At 46.8% G+C, this 19,232-nt stretch overlaps 1 protein-coding gene across 1 annotated transcript in view; it reads left to right on the forward strand.

Annotated features, from left to right (window-relative positions):
* The window catches only part of Cib4 (calcium and integrin binding family member 4), a 117,324-nt gene that overhangs the window by 36,223 nt on the left and 61,869 nt on the right, over positions 1-19,232 (forward strand). Inside the window, exon 2 of the mRNA XM_048353281.1 lies at positions 399-493. Coding sequence (XP_048209238.1) covers positions 437-493 — 57 coding nt within the window. The 5' untranslated portion in view covers positions 399-436. The remainder of the gene's footprint in view (positions 1-398; positions 494-19,232) is intronic.

Consider the following 19,232-nt stretch of genomic DNA (forward strand, 5'->3'; position numbering starts at 1 on the left):
CCTGGCTGAGCAGACTGTTGGGCCACCTGACTTGCAGCTCCTTCTGGCCTTGGTGATCTCAGATGGCTGGTGCCCGTGTAATTAGACAAGAACCTTGGTCTGTCCTCCGAGAGGAGCCCTGGCATTGATTGGCAACCAGTGTCCTTGCAAAGCCACATGCCGCCCTTGGGCATTTACAGTGGGGGAGGGGGCAAGAAGCAACCTTGACGCGGGACTGAGGGTAAGGAGCACAGATTCTCCTGGGTGAAGCTTAGAGGAGAGAAGGAAGAGAAGGAGGAAGGTAGGATGAGGGGTGGGGGGGTGAGGCCGGCCTAGATTGCTCCTCATGCCTGGCAGTAACTATTTATCAAGGGAGAGGTTGTAGAGGAAATCTCACTTCATTCTCCATGTTCTTCCAGGAGAGAAGGCTGGCTGGGAGTGTGTTGGGAAGTCTTGAATGCCAGTCAGAGACATCTGCACTGCTAGCTGGAGGAGAGGGGAAAGAAGGGGACAGGTGAGGTGCCTGGCAGGGGTGTCACACGATGAGATTATGGCCTCCCCGGCTCTGTCTGTACTGCATGATCCACCGTGCCCACTTTGCTGGCTTCAGCCTTAGGGATGTTTGCTCAGCCATTCTGTATTCTTTGCAGTTCCTCCAAATATCCCGGGCTCTTTCTTGCCTTCATGTTGGAAATACACATGAGCATAGGTACATGTATGAATGCACTTCGCACCTGGGAATGGTACCATTCCTGGTGTATAAAGGAGGAAACTGGGGCACACATGGAAGCACTTGTCTGAGCTGTTACACTGAAATAGACCCAGGATTCAAACCCAACTCAGTGTGGCTCCAGAGCCTGTGCTTTCCTCTTCCCACCACACCGCTCCCTAGAAAGTGAGTGAGGGCAGAGCCAGGCAACCACAGGGGAAGAACAGAAGGTGCTATCAGTACTTGTCTGGCACACAGCTAGCACTTAGAAAAACGCTGTCCTGTGTGTACGTGAGAAGCTCAAAATGGAAGATGGCAGGCAGGACCTGACCCTAGCACCTGAGTTTACCTTGAAGGGACAGAAGCTTGACTTTCAGTAGGAAGCAGGGAGGAGCTGTGGTCTTGATCTGGTGACTGTAGCTCACAAAATGGCTCATAGTAAGGACCACCAGTGAGCATCTGGGGACCCGTCCAAAATAGAGGTGATGGAAGGAGAAACAGAGCTGTCTATGGCCCAGCCCTGGCATAGTGCCCAGGCACCCAGTCCAATCCAGGCCTCAGAAGAGCTCCACGTCTATGCACTAGCGGAACTGCTTGGCTTTGGTGTGCCTGAAGACTGACGTCTCCAGGGCTCCCAGTGACCGGAAGGGGCAGGGACCATAGGTTCCGGGTGGGGGTAGGGGAGCCGGGCTGTGAGCTGTGCAGATCTCCGATGATCCAGAAATGGTGCTATCCAGTGATCCCAGGGAACCACAGAGTGTCAGGGAGATGGAGGTCAGCTGGGAGGCAGCGCTCAGGCGGAAGGGCACAGCGCCGTCAGGGAGATGGAAAAAGTGATGTCGTTAAGGAACAATGTGCGCCAAAGGAATGAGCTGTAACTGGCTGGATCCAAAAGGACAAGCGGGAAAACGGCTGCCAGAGGCCCACGGGTGTTTGATGATGGCCTGACACTGCCCTGGGGGAGGGACTGAGCCCAGCCCTCAGGCTAGAAGGCAGTTACCCCATAGGCTCCATGGTCCTTTCTGCCCCCTAATATCATGCCATGCAAACCCCTGGTCTATTAATAAATGCTTGATGAATTGAGTCCCGACAGGCCTCCTGGCCAGAGAATGCTGCCCTTTTTTCTCCAAAGCAGATCTAAGGAGGCAGCATGGGACTGAGGAAGAACATGAGGTCTGGGGGCCTACCCTGCTGCTCCCCAGTGTATAGGCCCTCTTCTACTAAGGAGCAGGAGGAAGATTAAGACAGGGAAAGCCACAGTGGTTGAAGGAACTCAGCTGGTCTTAAGGCCCACTTAACAGGTAAGGAAATGGAAATTCAGAGAGACCAGTGCCTGGCTTGATATGATGCCAGAATGCTGGCTTGATTGAGTTCAAACCCATTGCTTTTCTTAGTAAGAAAAGTCTCTGTGCAGAACCAGGCAGTACTCATGCCTGTAATCCTAGCTACTCAGGGGATAGATCTGAGAATTGCGGGTTCAAAGCCAATCTGGGCAGAAATGTCCATGGGACTCTTATCTCCAATTTAAAATAAAAAAGCTTGAAGTAGAGCTATGGCTCAAGTGATGGAATGCCATCCTTGAGCAAAAACAAACAAACAAACAAATAAAAAAACTAAGGGTGAGCACCCGGCCCTGGGTTCCGTCCTCAGTACCTGTGTTCCAGCCCCAGTACTGGGGAAAGAGGAAGAAAAATCTCTGCAGAGCACAAAGATGATGGCACAGTGTTGAGTTGCAACAGAGACCTGCGTTGACCCTGGGCATCAGAAGGAACTAGAGTCTTCTAGTTTGCTGTGCCACAATTTCTGAGACCATGAAGTGCAGTGTCTGCAGGGAAATGGGTGGATGGGGGTGGAGGAGGGGGAGATGTTCTTGCCTGAGAGTTTGGGGTAGGGATCTGATGAATCTGAGAGACTGGGACTCTAGGAGTTGGCTGATCTCTAGTAGCTTGGGAGACAAGTGACCACACCAAGGCCTTGATCCACTTGCCAGAAATACATTGCCTGTTTTGACCCCAAACACAGTTTTGTTTTGTTTTTTTTTTTGTTGTTGTTTTGTTTTGCCAGTCCTGGGGCTTGGGACTCAGGGTCTGGGCACTGTCCCTGGCTTCTTTTTGCTCAAGACTAGCACTCTACCTCTTGAACCACAGCGCCACTTCTGGCTTTTTCTGTTTATGTGGTGCTGAGGAATCAAACCCAGGGCTTCATGCATGCTAGGCAGGCACTGTACCACCAAGCCACATTCCCAGCACCCCCCCCCCCAACTCAGTTTTAAGAGTACCTCAGGACATATGTGGTCACTTTGCCATCCTGTTTCCTCCAAGGAGGAATGGTAGTGCCAGTGTTCAACCAGATGGTAGGTGGCAGAGATGGGACACCTGGCCCATTTCTCACACCACACGGTGGGCTGTGCATCTTCCTGTCTCTGCAGAGGCCTTCAGAGCACCCCTCAGAAGCTATCATTATCCCTCATCTCCAGGATGGGTCCCCTCAACAGTTCAACTGTCAATCCTGTTTCACTCTCAGTGTCTAGAAACCCTTTGCTCTTGTGCCAGGCCAGCACCCTCTCCAAGAGTGGAGGGAGGTACACAAAAGGAATTCTCACCTCTCCATACACAGAGAGAAACTGAGGCGTGGCGTTGGCCTGAGTCTAGGCCAGGTTCTAGGCATTCCTGTCCCTAGGTCTAGCAAGAAAGGTGTAGAGCTGCAGGGATCAGCGGCAGGCTGAGAATCATTGCTCTGTTTTCTTAAGCTCCCGGCTGGAACAGGGAACACCAAATCCTCTTTGAATAAAACAGAAAAGGGATTAAAAAAAATCAAGACATTAACCTTCTGAAACTAGACACCCCCCTCCATGTAGAGATTAACTTCTTTCCTAAGCTTTTTTTTTTTTTCATTTCTATAAACATCTTAATTCATCCTGGCCTCGCAGCCAGCTTGGATTACTGATGGATAGAGAGCTGAATGGCCTTGTCTCAGCTACGTTTGCATGCCTGTGTGTGCATGCACTGCGCGCACACACACACACACACATGCACCTGGGATAGCAGAAAGAGCAAAGGAAGAGCTAAAGAGCTGGGCTTTATCTCCCTTTGTGAGCCCTGGTGCCTCAATTTCCCTGTTTGTAAAGGGCATGGCTCATGGTTATTTCAGGTCATTGTGCATACAAAGCCAGCTATGAAGCACCATGTACTGCCTGGGAACAGGCCTGCTGTAGGGGCTCCTTTTCCCTCCTGACCCCCTTGTTTCAGTTCACTAGGACTAGAAGGCTTGGTCCTTGTGGGAAGGGGGGTGGGAAATGTGCTGTTGGGCATTAGACTGAATTCCTCTTGCCTCTACCTCCTGAGTAGTTTGGAACCATAGCCACATGACACCATGCACGATTTGTTGGCTGAGATGGGGTTGTGCTAACTCTCCTGAGCTGGCTTTGAATGGAGATCCTTCTTCATGTGTTTCCTTAGTCATCCTTGTGGGATTGCAAGCCTGGTCCAGAATGCACAGTTCCCACCTGGGCTTTTGAAGCCTTCTCTCAGGTCACCAAACCCATCATTCATATTCTTTGCACCTTGACCCCCTGTGAGCTCTACTTCCTTCTACTGTTTCCTCCCAAAGAGTCTATCCCAGAGTCATCTGGGTCACACTGAGTTCCTCAGGCTCCTCCCTTCTTCCCAATGAGGATACTATCTGGACAGAAAGGTCTGTTGCATCTCGAGAATTGGATGTCTGCCCGCCCCCTAAACCACATGCTTCAGGAAGGCAGGGACAAACTGTGTCACACACCGTCCTTAGCACCTGTTTAACGCCTGCAGCTTGGTAGGTATTTGCTGAGCAAATGAATGAATGGCATTGAAAATTGCTCCTTAAACATACCTAGCCCAGAGCTCAGCAACTTCCATGAAATCCAACAAAGAATTCCCTGAAATAGAATCATTCTCCTCTGAGAGAACACCTGATCTTCCTGGAAAGTTCTTTTTCCCTCCTGACTTTCTGAGATTCTTAAAACCTCACATTTCTTTTTAAACTTCCTCTCCCACCTGCCAACCACATCACCCCAATCAAGCAACAGATTTTCCATGCACATTTTCAGTTCCTCCCACCTTCATCTGACAAGCCCAATCTCTTCCATGCCTTGATTATGTTTTGGTTCAAGGCTGCAGCCAGCTGCAGTTATTCTTGACTCTGGGTGGCACTGGCGAGGAGGACTGGTGTAGAGTAGCCCTGACTCAGTCAGGCCCAAAAGACGAGTGCTGGGCTCCTGAAGTGTCCTAGGTCTGGAGAAGAGACAGGGCTGTTGCAGTGGCTTGTCTCTGACTGGAGCAGAGGTTATGGGAATCTCTGGGCACTCCCCTCCCTTCCGTTGATGTTCCTCCTCAGGATTCCTTGAGATGCTGTACGCAAGAATGAATCTTGTGCTCAAATACATTTGGAGAACTCAGTTCTTAATTGCAAGCTGCAAAAGCCAACTCTCCTAATTTAAGCCTAGACAGATTTATCCTAAGGACCCTGGGTAGTTTAAAGACTCTCCTGGAGAGACAGAAAACCAAGGTCAGTGGCAAGGAACATCACTCAAAGTCACATTGTAGGACTGGCCTGAGGAAGGTCTCATGGCAGCATAAATACTTTAACTTCAGCTACCAGCTCCACCAGCCCCGGATGCTGCCTCTAGATCATTACCTTGGGACTTCGGAAGACAGACCATCATCACTACCCTTACAGCTCGGCAGAGGGTTTCCCCCCAAGCTGCAGGAAAAGCTATGATCATGTGTGTGTCAGCCGTTTTCTGCTTCTGGGGGACAAGGAGAGCAGTGGTCTGGTCAGTTTATAGAGTATCCGCTAGGACAGGGCTTCATAATCTCAGCACTTGACATTTTGGACCCCATACTTCTTTGTTATTGGCTGTCCTGGATTAGTCATGTGCACACCTCTCCCTACCAGATGCCAAGACTAGTGGACAAATAAAAATGTGTAACTACACCTTTAAAGCTTCCCCAGGACACAAATTCACCCCCAATGGAGAACCACCTTCTAGGAAATTCGTAGAAAACTTTCAAGTACACTTGAGGGACCAGGATTGGTTTACCTTGCTTTTTCAAACAAATTTGACAGGAAACTTTTGTTGTTAATACCCTATGAACTGGTAGGTGGGTACCTGGGGACCTGCCCCGAGGAGTTTCATGGGGGTGAGAGGGAGCACACACCTGTCACCACCTTCCCCACCTGGCCACCAGAATGAGCTAGTGTCTCCCGAGGTCCAGCTTTGAGAATGAATGTCCAGGCTCTGGGGAAATTGCTTACAACTCTGGCAAAAGTTTCCCAGGGTCTCGTGGAGGAGCCTGTGGAATGCCATTCAGTGTGTGAGTAATTCTTTTCCTTTTGGCTGCGAACTTGCCCTGCAGGCACAGGTATTGAACCACCAGGAACACGGCATTAGAAAGAAGCCTCCTGCCTGTCCTGCTTCCTGTGGCCATACAGCTTGACAAAGATTCCACAGGCTCACCAGGCCAAAGCTGTTATGATGGCCCAGAGAACATGCTAGGCACAGGGTCAGGTGTGCCTACTGCACGCAGGAAACACTCCTCCTACTGTGATGAAGGGCACAGACCCCGGAAAGGTAGGCCACCCCTAGGGACCTTGGCTTTGAGAGGAGCTACTGGAGTTGTCACTGCCAGCCCAGAATGACATGAGCATAGGGAAATGTGTGCCTCTGCATCCTCAGCTGTCCATTCAGGGTGCTTCTGTGACCTGGCCGAGTCCCCACATGGGTGGCTGAGCCCTTGGGTGCAGCTTCTTCTTTGGTTCTCCCTCACGTGGCTTAGGATGTGTCTCCCAGTGACCTTGGTTTGTAACCTTGGGAAACGGATACAGTGGAAATAGAATCACATCAAGGTTAGATAAAGCTGTGTTTGATCTACTTTGGGCATGTTGCTTTTGTCTCTGAACTTCACTTTCATTTTCTGTGTAAAGGTGTTTCTCTTCTCCCCCGTTCTAAGATTCTATATTTTAGGTACTGACAGGTGGGTAGAAGGTTGTGTTTCCTAGAGCTTTCCTGAGAATTGAAGGTTCTCATGTTCTGGGCCCCAGGGTGGATCTGCATGGGGTAGGGGAGACAAATAGGAGAGAGAGAGAGAGAGAGAGAGAGAGAGAGAGAGAGAGAGAGAGAGAGAGAGAGAGAGAGAGAGAGAGAGAAAATAGGCCTGAAAATGCCTTGGATCCCAACCAGCCAGAGGATGCGCCAATGGAAAATTCCTGCTGTGTGTCAGAGGCCCACCTGGCCCGGGTGACAGCCAGCCAGACACACAGGCCCCATGGCATGTTTAGACAGCATTTTCCTGCCCCAGCCCGAGCTCCCCCTGGCTCTCACCAACACTTGTTCTGGGAAAGTTAGGTGGGCTGGGTTGGGGTCCTTGCTGGGGCTCAGGGAAGCAGCCTGGGGCTCAGGTCCTGGGAGTGACACGGTGATGGAAAGAGTGGGCAGCGGGGGCTCAAACCCATCTCTGTGGTGCAGGAGGAGCTGTGTCCCCTCTCTGGGCTGCAGGCACCCTGCCTGTGTGGCACGGAGTCCTCACCAGCCTGAGGTTCTCCTGGAGAGCACCTGCAATCTCTGAGGGACTCTATCTCTATCCCAGGAGATGCCAAGGTACCATGACAGGCAGGCCTAGGCCAACTTTCAGCAGCTGTTCCCAGAGATGTATGCTTGCTATCTGAGGCCACCTGTGGTTGTCTGAACCTTTGGGAATGATGACATTGGCAGTGTTTTCGGTGCCCACTCAACTTCTCTGCAGTTGGGGCAGGGGGTGACAGATCTGACAGGTGCAAAGGGGAGCCTTGTTGTTGTTTTTTTCTAACACCACCCAGGGAAGATTTTGAGGTTCCGCCAATGACCTAGGGACTAGGCTGCATGCTGTGATCATGGGCGATGAGAGTTACTAGGCCTGGCCATAGCAAGAACAGAGTGACCCTTAAGCTTCACACAGGTGCCACACTGTGGCCTTAGCCAACTGCGGGTCGAGGGCCAGGCTGAGGCATCCTGGGTGCAGGTGAAGGGATTAGGTACCTTCCTTAGGGTTGAACACATTGGTAAAGGTGGGTCTGCAGACTGTCCTCTCTGATGAGGTTCACTGACTTGCTATCCTAAGCCCAGCCTGCGATAATGGCCAGTTCACCAGGTGATCTCATGTGGGATGCTCCTTGGTTGACCTTGGTCTCCTGAACTCCTGGCCCAGCTTGTGCTAGGGTCTTCTGAGGTCACATTCCCACTGGGAGAGTCATCCAGTGTTCACTAACTCCCAGAGGACAGATAAACTCTCCGGGATCTCCCCAGCTTTTGAATCCTACCCAATAAGGGGCCTTATGTTTTCAGATGGTTCCAGGCCACTTCCTGGGTCTATACCTTAAGAAAGCTCTATAGCATTATACATGTGCCAGGACAAGGCCAAACCCTGTCCATACACTTCACTCTGGCTAGATGCTGAACTAGCCCATTGCAAAGGGAATTCCAGGCCTCCTCTAACCTATCCTTCCTTTCATCCTCCTCTTGAAGGCCAGAGATCTTTCTCCAAATTCTCCCAGTCACTGGAAAGGACTGGTCATCATTCTCATATCACAAGTTGCCCCTTTAAGCTTCAGGTCAAACCTACTCTCTAGATACGCCCCAGCTGCTTGGGTTCTGCCCAGTGAGTGAGCTCCAGGAAAGCTTTCTCCCCAGAGGCCAGCACATAGGAGTCCTTTCTTCTGGTTTTTGTTCTCTTACAGCTTCCAGCCCACGCTTCCTTCCCTTCCACAGTTCTGCAGGCTCCTATGGGATTCAAGTCATGCAGAACTCTTTTTTCCTTCCTGAGGACCAGAATCAACATCCCACTGTGCATCGTTGAAATCTCAGAGTACTCGAGGATGAAAAGGATGGGGGTGGGCACACAATTGTGTGGTCATGTGTGCCCATGTGTGCCCATGTATGTAAACTCTCATAATTTGGAGATAGGCCTAGCACCCCCAAAGAACACAGTATGTCCCTCTTACAAAGATCCTCAAAGATCTGCCTCCCTTCGCCAGGCCAGGTGAGTGCAGGTTCCAAGGGGAGAGCAGAGTGCCTTCTGGGATGTGTTACAGAGAAAGGCATGGCTTCCACAAGCCCTAGACCCTTCTCCCCCATGCTGCTTAAGAATCAGGAAGAGGAGCCAGGCACTGGTGGGCTCAAACCTCTAATCCTAGCTACATAGGAGGCTGAGGTCTGAGGATTGTGGTTCGAAGCCAGCTCAGGCAGGAAAGCCTGGGAGACTCTTATCTCTACTAAACTACCAAAAAAGCCAGAAGTGAAGCTGTGGCTCAAGTGGCAAAGTGCTAGCCTTCAGCAAAAGAAGTTCAGGGGCAGTGCCCAGGCCATGAGTTCAAGCCCCAGGACTGGCACACAAAAACAGAAAAAGTATCTAGAAAAGGAGGTGGAGACTCATGTATCCTTGCTGAGAGTAGGGGGCAGGAAGCAGCCTAATCCCACAGACAGGTCTGGGCTCCATGGAATGATGTTTAAAAACAATCGTCCGAGGATTGACATACTTTCCCAGAGCGTTCCTTTGGTCTCACAGCTCAGGATGCATCCTGATTTATGGGGCGCGGGATTCCAGCAGCTCTGGGAAGGGTTCTGGTTTCTGCTGGGCTGGGAGTTCATGGGAAGAGGGGGTGGCAAAGGTCTGTGCTGGTTTGCTGAGGGTGAGGAGGCTGGAGGAGAGAGGCCTGGCTGGGCCTGCAGCACAGGCCTGAGGATGCTTTCTGCCTTAGGCTCACGGACCTTTGACAAAGGTGGTGGGATGGCAGACCCCTTTTCTGTCACAAGCCACAGCTGTGTTCGTCAGAGTCACAGAGAAATGGTGTGTGCTGGGCACTCTCTTTCTCCCATTAACAGATGAAGTGACTGAGACTATAAGACAGGGGGAAGCCAAGTGTGCATTCAAGGGACCCACAGCCAGGCTTGAACCTATCTCCTCCTCCTCCTCCTCCTCCTCCTCCTCCTCCTCCTCCTCCTCCTCCTCCTCCTCCTCCTCCTCCTTCTCCTCCTCCTCCTTTTCCTTCTCTTCCTCTTCCTCCTGCCCTTTTTTTCGTCTTCTTCTTCCTCCATATCCCCATTTTTACATAGATTATTTTCAAAGCAGGGACTCTTTTTGCCCAGACCGTCCTGGGCTGTGATCCTCATACTTGTGCTTTCTCATGTTGTTGAGGATGACAGGCATGAGACACTGCATCCAGCCATTGCTCTTGCCCTATAGCTGGAATAGCAGGTGTGTGCCAAGATGCTCAGCAATTGGTTGAGATGAAGTTCCATTCTGTCTGTCTGTCTATGCCTAGGCTGGCCTTGAACTTCAGTCCCTTATTCTCCACCTCCCAACTAGCTAGGATTACAGGAACAAGCCCACTTCTTCTGGCCCAAGCTTGGATCTCAGCCTCAGCAGAAAGTAGAACAAGGCATGGATCATGTAGATAATCAGGCTTGAGTTCCTATCCTGTCCTGCTAAAATCAACAATGTGAATTGGGCCAGCGTTGAACATTAATTTTCTTCTAAATAAAGTAGACACAGTCAATGACTCTCTGGGGTCCACTGTTCCAGCTTCGGAAGTCCAGCAGTATGCGATTCTTTGCAGCCTTTATTCAACAACCCGAGATGGGTCATCTTGAAGTGGGCCATGCAAAACGGTGGACATCACAGAAATGAGTAAACACCACAATTCTGGCTTCTCTCCCTGTGGACTACAGTGAAGCATCTACCAGCACCCCCCGGGTGTAGTTCTCACCCTCTAGAACTGAGTATTACCTTAAGCGCCATGTGTAAAATTCTCACCTAGTCCCTACATTGGAACAGCACTTTACAAATCATTATTGAGTCAAACTTTAATGTTGTTGGCAGCCCTGTCATGGCTTCTTCCTTCATTCAAAATTATTTGAACTAGAAAGTTATTTAAGCAAGAATTGCTTTTCTTGGGGCTGGGAATATGGCCTAGTGGCAAAGTGCTTGCCTCATATACATGAAGCCCTGGGTTCAATTCTCCAGCACCACATATAGAAAACGGCCAGAAGTGGCGCTGTGGCTCAAGTGGTAGAGTGTTAGCATTGAGCAAAAAGAAGCCAGGGACAGTGCTCAGGCTCTGAGTCCAAGGCCCAGGATTGGCAAAAAAAAAAAAGAATTGCTTTTCTTCATCACATGGATGAAGATACTGGTGTCTCAAGAGGCCTGTGAGGAGCACAGAGGTGGTGGCCAAGGGGGGCCACTAGGACAGGGGTTTGATCTGTATCTGCCTTAGAGTAGGCATCCAAGAGATACATGGTTGAAAAAAAAATCTCTCAGTTCATTCTCACAGTGACCCTGTGAAGGAAAACCTTCTCATTTTACAAATGGGGAACCCGTTTCCAGAAGGCTTGCTTGTCCAGGCTAATCCAGATTGTGCATTTTTTATAGCCGTGATTTCAATCTCTGCTTTGTGAGGCTGCAAAAGCTAGACTTTAAAACCCAATCTTGTGTTTTCCATTTCCAGAACATTCCAGGCTTTTTGGGGGGTACCTTCTCAGTGCTACTGAAGCTACTCTTTTTGCAAAGAAATACTACTTCTTCCCACCCCAAATTGGCCATTACAATGGTCTCTGATCACTAATGGTCCCCAGGTTCCTGATGATTCTTTCCCACATTTGCTTTCTCCTCGACCCCTCCCTCCCTCCCTCCCTCCCTCCCTCCCTCCCTCCCTCCCTCCCTGAAATCCTTTAGGGTAAGACTTTATCTTTAGTAGATTCTCTTGCACCTAGTTTGGGCTTGGAGAAGGTCACAATTTGTGACTTTTGTGAGTGAAGGGGAGGAAAGGGGAGGGAGGAACAGAGAGAAGGAAAGAGAAGGAGACAAGGGAGGAAGATGTTCTGCACTGGGGGACACAGAGAGGTTGAGCCTTATGTGCATAGGAAGGCAGTTGGGAGTGGCAGATGCTGGAGCCAGGAGGGGCCAGACGCTGGGTCCCCTAATCGTGTGGTGGTATTAGAACCGTTCGGGCTAGTTGTGCTTGTAGCTCTGGGTCATTTTCTGAGGCAGAAGCAAAGGTATCCTGGCACCCAGCAGGCAGCCTGGCACCTGGTAAGGGCCAGATAAGGGTTGAATAAATGAATGACAATATGGTCCAGAAAGCAGACTCAATTCAGCTCAAATCTTAGTGATCCTTTGTCCACTCTTTCCCCTGTACTTCCTGTCTTGGCTCAAGCTTCACCTGTCACCTCCAAGTATCATTTCTCCTGAGGTTGTCACTTGAATGAGCTTTCTGCCAAAGGAAGCCATCTCTCCTCTCTTGGTTTCATAAATCTGGTTGTTTACAAGGTAAACTCAATCTCCATGGCTGAGCCTAGGAGGCTCTTCCGGAGCACCTGAGTGAAGTGATAAGAGGATGGATGGTCCCAGGGGCCCACTTCACCTTGGCTTGGGGCCTAACGACATTACTGTCCAACCATTTGGTTTTGAGAAAGTTGCTTAACCGCTTTTGAATTATCTTGTCTCGCCTGTAAAATAGGGATAACAGTAGTCATATAATTATGATGCTGTAAAGATCCAAAGAATTAGTGCTTAGAATGGTCCCAGGCCCCCACACATTGCCATCAAATGAAGGAATACTCATTGAATCCAGCAGCCATCCTCCTACCCCTTGTCACTCCGGTCTTCTCATGCCTTGGTTCCTTTGCCCACAAGGTCTCTTCTAGGAATATACTCTCATTGTGTTTTCCCTGGAAAACTTAGTCATCCTTTCAAGACTCAGCTCAAATACTGCCTCTTTGTGAAATCTGTCTGGGCTCTCCCTGGACCTCCTTGGGGATTGCTCCTGTTTTGTTCTGTATTAGGTACTAAGGCAATGATCCAACTATATTGGATTTGCCTGCTCTTCAGTCCATGTGCCTTCAAGCTTCAGGCCTACTCTACTCCCAAGCCATTTAACTATCCCCCCATTACAAATGGGCTCTGGTGAAGAGCCAATATTGTCGAGACATAAATTCTTCTAAAATCAATCTATAAATTCAGTGAAATTCCCATAAAAACTTAACAAGAGCTCTAAAAGCATAATTTTACAAGCGAATTCTAAGTCATCTAGCAGAAAAACATGGACAAGAAGAGCAAGGCAAATTTTGACGCAGAACGATATGGAGGAAACAGCCCTTCTGTAAACAAACATTTACTACAAAGTGATCGGTACACAGTGGTGTTGATAGATAGTCCAATGAAGGGAATGGAGTAAAGAAACATGCATAGAAGTCTAGTATTGCTAAAGGGGCATTTTTGTCACTGAGAAAGTCAGTGAAAGATTTAGAGACAACTGAGAGAAAATTGGGAAAATAATTAAGTTAACTATTGTACTGGTGGTGCTTTTACTTCCGGAAACAAGAATCCATTCTAGGTATTTTAATCAGGAAGGAACTTAGGGAAGGCTTAGGGAACTTAGGGAAGTGCTGTGGCTTCAGTATGATTTGCCCTCTCTGACACTCATATTGAAATATGCTTGCCATGGTGGCAGATTTAGGAGATGAAGCCTTTCAAACATGGTTTGGTCATGAAGAAGGATTATGCCTTTCTTGGGGGAGTGAATTTTCACTCTACAGGGACTGGATTAGTTGTCAAGTGAGGATATTGCTGTGTCCTCCTTCTTGTACATACATGCACCTGCTTCTCGTTCTGACTTCTGCTGTAGTGTAACACAATGCACAGCCCTCACTGGGAATTGAGTAGGTAGTGGAGCAATTTTCTGGGACTTCCCCAGAATCATGAACTAAATAAACATTTTAATAACTTACCATTTTAGTAATTTTGTTACAGCAACAGAAAACAGATGAATACAGTAAATACAGGAGCCAGAATTATAGGAAAGATGCAAAAGAAAGTGGTTTGAGCTACTTCCAAAGGCCTAAGTGCAGAACTGAGCAACTGCAGAGATGACAATGAAGTCTTTGCCACAGTCTGCAAGCTGTCTGGTAGTAACAACTTTTATACAGATGCTGTTTCACAGCCCCACCATCTCTGTCAGGATCTATGCTAATAAAATGAAGGCTATACTGCCTTTGTGTCCATACAACTCAAAGGTTCATGTGAGCTGTGTTTGTCCAGGTCCATGTAGGAAGTAGACACTATGATAGAATCAGGAGGGCATGATGGTTACTGGGATAATGCCTGTAAAAGATAAAGGGGAGAGGGAGCCAGGATAGCAAGGAAAGCTTCCCAGTAGTGGTATAGTTCTAACCCTTGTGAAAGGAAGAGGAGAAGGAAGGAGGATCATCTAGGGAAAAAAAGCTCAGACTGGTGCAGCTCTGAGGAAAGTCTTGGCTACCACAGAGATTTCTCATAGAGGAGTCCCATGGTAGGAAGAAATACCTATGCTCTAATTCCCTCTCCATGTTAGTCCTTCATTCAGAACTGTGATCCATCTTGCAGACATCTAACTGGGAGAATCTTCATTACATCTGGAATCCTAGCTTCAAGAAAATCTCTGTAATACAGGAAAATATACCAGAAGGACACGGGAATGAATTTTTAGACAGCCCATATAGCATCTAATTGTCACCGATTCCTACTTCATTCCATATTCAAAACACATTTCAGACAGATTAAAGAGATACATATGAGAAACCCTAAACTGCAATCTAGAAGAAAATGTAATGACATTTTTCTGTACCTTTGGAGAAGGAAAAGCCACTTAAAGAAAGATGCAAAAGCTAGAAGATACAAAGTCATTTTAAAATGGTTTTGTTGTGTTACATTAAAAATTATTGTTATTATAAAGGTGATGTACAGAGGGTTACATTTACTTAAGTCAGGAAAAGAGTGCTGGTTTACATTCTTTTTTTCCTTTCTTTCTTTCTTTCTTCTTTTTTTTTTTTTTCCATTCCTGGGCCTTGAACTCAGGGCCTAAGCACTGTCCCTGGCTTCTTTTTGCTCAAGGCTTGCACTCTACCACTTGAGCCACAGCGCCACTTCTGGCTTTTTCTATATTTGTGGTGCTGAGGAATCGAACCCCAGGCTTCATGTATGTGAGGCAAGCACTCTACCACAAGGCCATATTCCCAGCCCCGTGATTTACATTCTTAAAGAAAGTAATTAATGCTGACATCCTTAACTATGAGAAATGAGACACTTTCAGTTTAAGATCAGGTAGAAGACAAAGATGTTGTGTCTCTTAGGCTCTATTCTGCAATATCCTGAAAGAGCTAGCTAAGCAATAAGACACGAAAAAAAGAGTGAGAAGGAAGCGAGAAAACTCTCACAGATAGCATGACTATTTGTGTAGAAAATTCCAAAGAATAAACAAAATACCAATAACTAATAAATAATTAGAGCAGGCTGATACACAAAATTAAATGGCTTTCCTTTATGCTAGCAGTAAACAATATGACATTACAAGCACAATACTGTACTTGCTTGTGTTAGTACTAGATTTGACAATATCTGCAAAAGTTATCTCAAGTGGATCATAGGCTTAAATGTAAAATTCAAAAACCATGAAAATTCTGGAAGATGGCATTGAGAAAAATAGGTGATTTTAGGTTTGGTGATAACTTTTTTTTTTTTTTTTTTTGCTGGTCCTGGGGCTTGAACTCGGGACCTGTGTACTGTCCCTGAGCTTCTTTTGCTCAAGGCAAGTACTCTACCACTTGAGCTACAGTGCCATTTCCAGCTTTTTGAGTAGTTTATTAGAGATAAGAGTATCACAGAGTTTCCTGCCCAGGCTGACTTCAAACTACAATCCTCAGATCTCAGCCTCCTCAGTAGCTAGGATTACAAGCATGAACTACTGGCACCCACCCCATGATGATTTTTTTTTTTGGCCAGTCCTGGGCCTTGGACTCAGGGCCTGAGTCCCTGGCTTCTTTGCGCTCAAGGCTAGCAGCACTCTGCCACCTGAGCCACAGCGCCCCTTCTGGCCGTTTTCCATATATGTGGTACTGGGGAATGGAGCCGAGAGCTTCATGTGTAGGAGGCAAGCACTCTTGCCACTAGGCCATATTGCCAGCCCCCATGATGATTTTTTAAATCGATACTTAAACAATGATCCACTAAAGAAGTGGTTCACACCTATAATCTTAGCTACTTGGGCATTTGAGAATGAGAGGATCATAGTTCAAAGCCAGCCGTAGCAGAAAAGTTCTTAGGACCCTGTCTTAGAGCTGGCTGTCGTAGTAAATGTCAGTCATCACACACTATGTGGGAGCATGCGATTGGGAGGACTGCAGTACTAAGTTAGCCTGGGCAGAAAAGTCCGTCAGACTCCCTCTCCACGGAGGGGAGATGGATGTGGTGGGGCTTGCCTTTGATCCTGGTGATAACGGGAAGCCTGAAGTGGGTGGATCACTGCTCAGATACATTTCTGGACAGGAAGCAAGACCCTATCTTTAAAGTAGCCAGTATAAAGCAGGGCTGGTGACTCTTTTTTTTTGCTTCAATTTTCTGCAAACCTAGTATTAATCTATGTCCAGACATTAAAAAAAATATTTAATATATACTGCAGAAAATGGAAGCAAATATAACAGACAGTAGTGGTATAACCCTATATCCTTGTTTTCTCAGAACAGCTCTAGTTTATACATGATTTCCTGATGTCCCATGGAGATTAGTACTAGTCATTCTCAAAAGTGTAGTGGGTTGGATGATAACTTACAAAGTCACTCTAAGCAAAAGGTTCTTATTACTAATATATAAAGAATCCCTATAAAGCAGTATAACTAAGTAATCCAGGAGAAAATCGGCAACATATAAAAATACATTGCACTTGTCACCTATTTATGATATTTAAAGTGGATTTCTTTGTAGGAAGTATATAGTTGGACTAAGGAAAATGACCCAGTCCAACAATTTATGCCTTTTAATTATGGTATTTAGGCCATTTATATTTAATATTTGACAATAGTATGTGGAGTGGCTATATTAATGTTATGTTAAACAGATTTCAGTATAAGAAATATTTCTCAGAATAATAGATTCTGTCACAGAGAGAATGAATTTATTAAGACATAGTAATAACAAATGATAATATACCTAACATGAAATAAAGGGAGACAGAACTCAAAGAAGAAAGGAGAAACCCACAAACATAGAGATTGCATATTTTCTTGTCCTTATTTTGTCATTTTCCATTTTTGTTACATAAGAACTCTTTTCATCCTTTTAAATGCTTAATCAAATCTAGGGCCTCTTTCAGATTAATTTATAGTCTCTAGTTTCTGTGGTGTATAATTTCTGTCTGTGAGCTCATCTATAACAGGAATTATTTTTTTGTAGGAGTTCTAAAGCACTCAGAGTTATTAAGTCCTCTTTAGACAATTTCTCTTTTTCTTTTTTCTCTCTCCCCCATTTCCTCCCTTTCTCTCTCCTTCCAGTCCTCTCCTTATTTGCTTATTTATTTATTTTTCTGTAGATTGAACCCAGGACTGCACTCATGCCACGCCTAAGCTCTTTTACTTTGAGTTTTGTTTCTGAGATAGTTTCTTGAGAACTTCGCTTGGGCTGGCCTTGAACTTGCAGTCCTCTTGTTTCTGCTGAGTATCTGGTGTTATAAAAATGTGTACACCATGCCTCCCTTGGGGGTAATTTCATTCTTTCTATTCCTTTTATGGATTGGCCCTTTATGGTTACCAGTTTCTGCTTCATTTCTGGTACCTACAGATTTCCTTTTGAACTTAGCTGTGTTCTAAAATGAAATTTAAAAAAATCATAACATTTTGCAGCTTGGAACATGGAAATTCCCATGTCTGATTTAATTTTTGTTTTGATTAGATGTCTTAATAGGTTTCCCATGGGAAAATTTTTTTTGACGTCAGTTCTTCACTCTCTCTTGGTTGTTATCCTTTGTCCTGGAATTATAAAATTATAAGTTGGAGTTTTTTTTTAACTGAGGAAAAAAATAACACTTTAGGATTGCAAGCTGTGTTTGCCTTTTTCGGTGGAGACAAGAATTCGTTTTTTGGAAGATGCTCTTTTATTTTGGAATATATCACTTGTGTTGACCCTTTGAGTTCTGCAGGTCTGAAGCAAGGCTCTCCCTCAGTCTTGGTGGTTGTAGGAGGACTCTGGTAGGGTCCTAGAACAGATTGCTTACTCTCTAGTAACATGCATAATTTGTTGAATTATGCCACCGAGGATTGTTTTATTTAGAACACCGCCATTTCCTAATTTGGAATCACACTATCCTATGCCTGAAATTGGTGTGTTCTTGCAAAGTTGTGTATATTACTCTGGGACCGGTTGTTTGCACAAGCTCAGGAGCTAGGGTGGAGAAGAATGTGGGAGAGAAGCGCTTCCTTACAGAAGCTGCCAGGGCAGCTCAATCTGGACATGGGAGTTGGTGTCCCACCTGAGATGCTATTTTGACTTGACCATCCCAGCTTCTGAGAAATGTCCTGGGGTATTTGCTTTGATATCCTGGTTATCAGTATTGCAATCAGGAAGTCAATCTGGGATGGAGAAGATGATTTAGGAGGTAGTTCTTGGCTGTGAGGCCTGGGGGGGGCACTTCCTGGGGATTCCCTTCCACCTGACCCCCAGAGATGGGGTGGTGGTGAGAGCAGCTTCCTGCTGAGGTGGGAGAGGGAGGGGGGCATTTCACTGTAAGCTCCTGGTACAGCCACCTCTGAGAATGATGACTGGCTGTCATTTTGTGGGTACTTCCTCTGTTCCTCCAAGGTTTGGGGAAATTGTATTACTTGATCTCTGGCCAGGGTGCATGGAATTAGGAGAAAATATGGCTCCTACTTTGGGAGGAGGGAGTGAGGCCAGACAGATTCTGGGGCAAAGGGATGGGGAGAGAGATGGTGGAGAACAAAGCTGAATGAAGCAAACTAGAGCACAAGGGGTTTTTTAGGCCACTAGAAGGAATTGGGTCTTATCTGTGGGCTAAGAGAAGCCATAGAGGAGTATCACGAACGATGGTGTGATCAAATTCTCAAGATTTGTAGCTGCTGCAATGGATCTGGATAGAGCTGACAGCAATGTTCCTAGGCTAATGAATGGGAGTACTTGTTCTGGCCATGGCGAGGCTTCAGGGACCAGAGTGTGATTCAGGTTTGAACAAACTATTTAGACCTTGAACTTTTCTAACAGACTAGCTAGGAAAGACCATCATATCCCGGCAGGGTCTCTAAATGGATGGGCTATAAATATAGAACAAGCGATGACTAAGAAGGCTTCCTGTCACGTGGTGAGAAAATACGTGCGAGATGGTTGGAGCCACAAGGTCCTGCCATGGATAATGTCAAGTGGAAATGGGCATTTGGAGGACAAGCATCCAAGGACATTGAGGAGAGGCTGCATTCAGCCATTCCTAAAGCTCACTTGCATCCTTCCTTTTTATATGAGTCAATAGTGTTCTTTCTGGTTTAATCTACTCTGTTGCATGTCTCATTCATAAGCAAGCGTCCTCACTAACAGCGACATGAACTGGTTTGCTCTTCCTTATTAGATTCGATAGCCCCAGTTTGTGTCAGATGTGAAGTAGTTTCTAGATCACTACCATCATCCTCCTTGGAATGAGGTATCTATACTAGTTCCCTAGGGGA

This window comes from Perognathus longimembris, chromosome 8, assembly GCF_023159225.1.
Source record: "Perognathus longimembris pacificus isolate PPM17 chromosome 8, ASM2315922v1, whole genome shotgun sequence".
NCBI classification, from domain to species: domain Eukaryota; kingdom Metazoa; phylum Chordata; class Mammalia; order Rodentia; family Heteromyidae; genus Perognathus; species Perognathus longimembris.